Source organism: Asterias amurensis, chromosome 12, assembly GCF_032118995.1.
Source record: "Asterias amurensis chromosome 12, ASM3211899v1".
Taxonomy (NCBI): Eukaryota; Metazoa; Echinodermata; class Asteroidea; order Forcipulatida; family Asteriidae; genus Asterias; species Asterias amurensis.
In genome coordinates this window covers 5628930-5631852 of record NC_092659.1, presented here as the reverse complement: position 1 = coordinate 5631852, position 2923 = coordinate 5628930, and the positions used below count along the sequence as shown (strand labels likewise).

The 2923-nt window shown below is 44.0% G+C and overlaps 1 protein-coding gene across 1 annotated transcript; it reads right to left on the bottom strand.

The window, feature by feature from the left end:
- Positions 1 to 858: 858 nt before the first annotated feature.
- On the bottom strand, positions 859 to 1827 carry LOC139945386 (kappa-type opioid receptor-like). The gene has a single exon (XM_071942734.1). It carries the CDS (start codon positions 1825 to 1827, stop codon positions 859 to 861), a length of 969 nt encoding a protein of 322 aa, XP_071798835.1.
- Positions 1828 to 2923: the final 1096 nt, after the last annotated feature.

Sequence of the window (2923 nt, the reverse complement as noted above, 5' to 3'; positions counted from 1 at the left end):
ATCCAACCTTTAAGCAGTGTAAGAGTAAAGGTATACATTAATAGGGTAAAACTAAATAAATGTACTGACACTAACTGTTGACAATTCATAGTTAAGTGAGGACATAAAGGCACTGGGGTCGATTTCACAAAGGTAGTCCTAACTTAGGACTAGTCCTAGGCAATGCTAAGAGATAGGACTAGTCCTAAGTTAGGACCAGTAACTCATCCTAACTTAGGACTGGTCCTATCCTAACTTAGGACTCAACTCTTAGCATTGCCTAGGACTAGTCCTAAGTTAGGACTACCTTTGTAAAATCCACCCCGGGACACCTTTGGTAATAATTGTCAAGACCTCACTTGGTGTATCCACACATAATATCTTTTTTATAACAAAAACCTATGAAAATTTTGGCTCATTCAGTCATCGAAGTGGCAAGAAAAAATCACCCTTGTTGCATAAATTGTTGTGCTTTCAGACAGACAGATAGATAACTATAATAAAAGGCTTCGCGAGAGTATTTTAATATTGTAGTGAGAATTTACGTAACTTCAGAGAGAGCTGTTTCTCACAATGTTTTTTTTACTATTAAACAGCTCTCCCTGCTCGTTACCAAGTAAGTGTTTATGCTATTAAGTGAGTGCCAGAGATAAACAGTTGTGCTTACGTAATTTTTGTCAACAAACATGAGTGGCTGCCAATGAACTTTTAAAACTGTGCTGGTGTCCCAGTGAATCTGTCCGCCGGAAATTCATCGCCGGATGTTTCAAAAGATGGCGCTTTTAGAACCAGGTTGTATACAGTTCGCCAATAGGTGGGACAGGATTTCCGGGTAGACAGAATCTTCTGCCACACCGGTTGTCCATGGACATTTAAAACTCAGGCCAAAGTGATAGCAGTGGATGGATTGATCGCGTCCACCGTTGCGTTATTCATCTTGAACATCTTCCTCAGTCCAATCTGAAACTGTTTATACTTGAAGGCATAGATAATCGGATTGACGGCTGAGTTAGCCGCCACGAGAGACACCGAGATGATGTAGTGAGCAGACGAGTCCACTGAGGGGTAACCCAGGGAGCCGGCGAGGAGGATACTAGCGTTCAGCGTCCAGCAAGTGACGTACGCAATGAATACCATGAGCAGCGTCTTGAAGGTGTTGCGTCTGGCTCGTAACAGGGACTCATCTGCCGACTCTTGCACCTGAGCCGACGTGCCGTCTCCCGCGACGCTGGGACCCATAATGCGCGCCACCCGTCGCGCGCTCCGCTTCAGCTCCACGGTGATGTGGATGTAGGCGACGAGCATCGAGACGACGGGGAAGAAATACTGAAAGCCCGGTATCATGGTCCCAACAACTCTGAGTTTTGGGTCAAAGAAGCGCAGGCAAAGACCCTCTCGAAAACGATAGATTTCTATGGCGTACAGTGCGACGGAGTACCCGGCCACCCAGACAAACACGATGACTACGATCGCTCCAAGACGGTGGCAGACTTTCTGGAACTTGAAGGGGTAGACTATGGCCAGGTACCGCTCAAAGGTTAGAGCCACTAAGTTGAACGACGACGTAACGTAGCAAGCCCATAGGAAATAGTTGGATATCCAGATTCGACAGAGGATAACTCCGGCCGCTCCTGATGGTAAGATCTCAGGAACCGGAACGACACTGCTCAGTAACATAAAGATGGAACCGAGAAAGTCCACCGTGGCTTGATTGAAGATGAATGCATTGGTGGTGGTGTGCATGGCCGGGGTTCGCCAGATGACAATGCAGACCAAGCAGTTTCCAAACAAACCGATGATGCCTACAATGGTCTGGATGACGAAGATGGGTGAAGTTTCGTACGCCATAGCGGTGAGATGTACTTTATTGCTATACAGTATTTGGTGAGTATTTTTATGTTGTTTTTTTATAAGTTCACCCAAAACAAGGCAAAAAGCCACTCTTGGTATGATGGGGCTACAAGACGAAAACAGTATTAAGGTTGAAAGAACTCACGGGAGCTGAAAGTAAAGAACTTGACATTCCTCTGACAGTCTACAGATTGTAGGATGGAGGAAAACATGCGCTAGGCAGAGAGTTCCAAAGAGATGCAGTATACGTGGAATAAAGCTGTTGGGATGGCTCCTACATCTCATCAGATCAAGAGTGTGTGGATGAGCAGAAGCAGAATGTCTGGTTTCACGCTCAACAACTATGATAGGTGGAACCGTTAGTAATGTTAATTCCTGCTTCAAGCAGTAGATACCACTGGCCATTAAGTATAGACCGATACTGGTTTTACAAAACCAGTGATATCATTGGATACAATGTACATAAATATGTGCCTTTACATGCATATAATGATGTTTTATTATACGTGTACTTAACATATTATAGCCTGCACATCTGACGCCACACTTTGAGGCTCGTGAAATAACGCCATAGACCGGCCTCCAGTTGTCGTGTATATTCACCTTTGACCTACGTTCATTTCACATAGAGATACGCAGTCAAATTATGCACCAACATTACATGCACGTCTACGTATACATGCACATGTACTGTATATAATACACACCAACGTGGGCACAGAATGCAAACGACCGAAAGTTAAGCTTTCCATCTCTGTGTTTTGATTGGTCGTCATAGGTGACATCAGACCAATAAAAACAAACACAGGCACGGTAGCTTCCACATCAGACCAATAAAAACACGGTAGCGTTTAGTCACTACTTGTACAACGATAGCAATGTATCCAATAAAATAACTGGATCTGAGTAGCAGGTACCTGTCTTTATACTTGTGCATAAAGACAGGGCCCCAGTCTTAGAATTTGATGTTGCGAAAAAAAAAACGGAAGACTGGTCCCCTGTTTTTATCCGCAAAGATAAAGACTGGTTGTTGTACAGGGAACCATTTTGATACAGTACATGTACATCCATAAAATACAATGGTGTTAGCTTA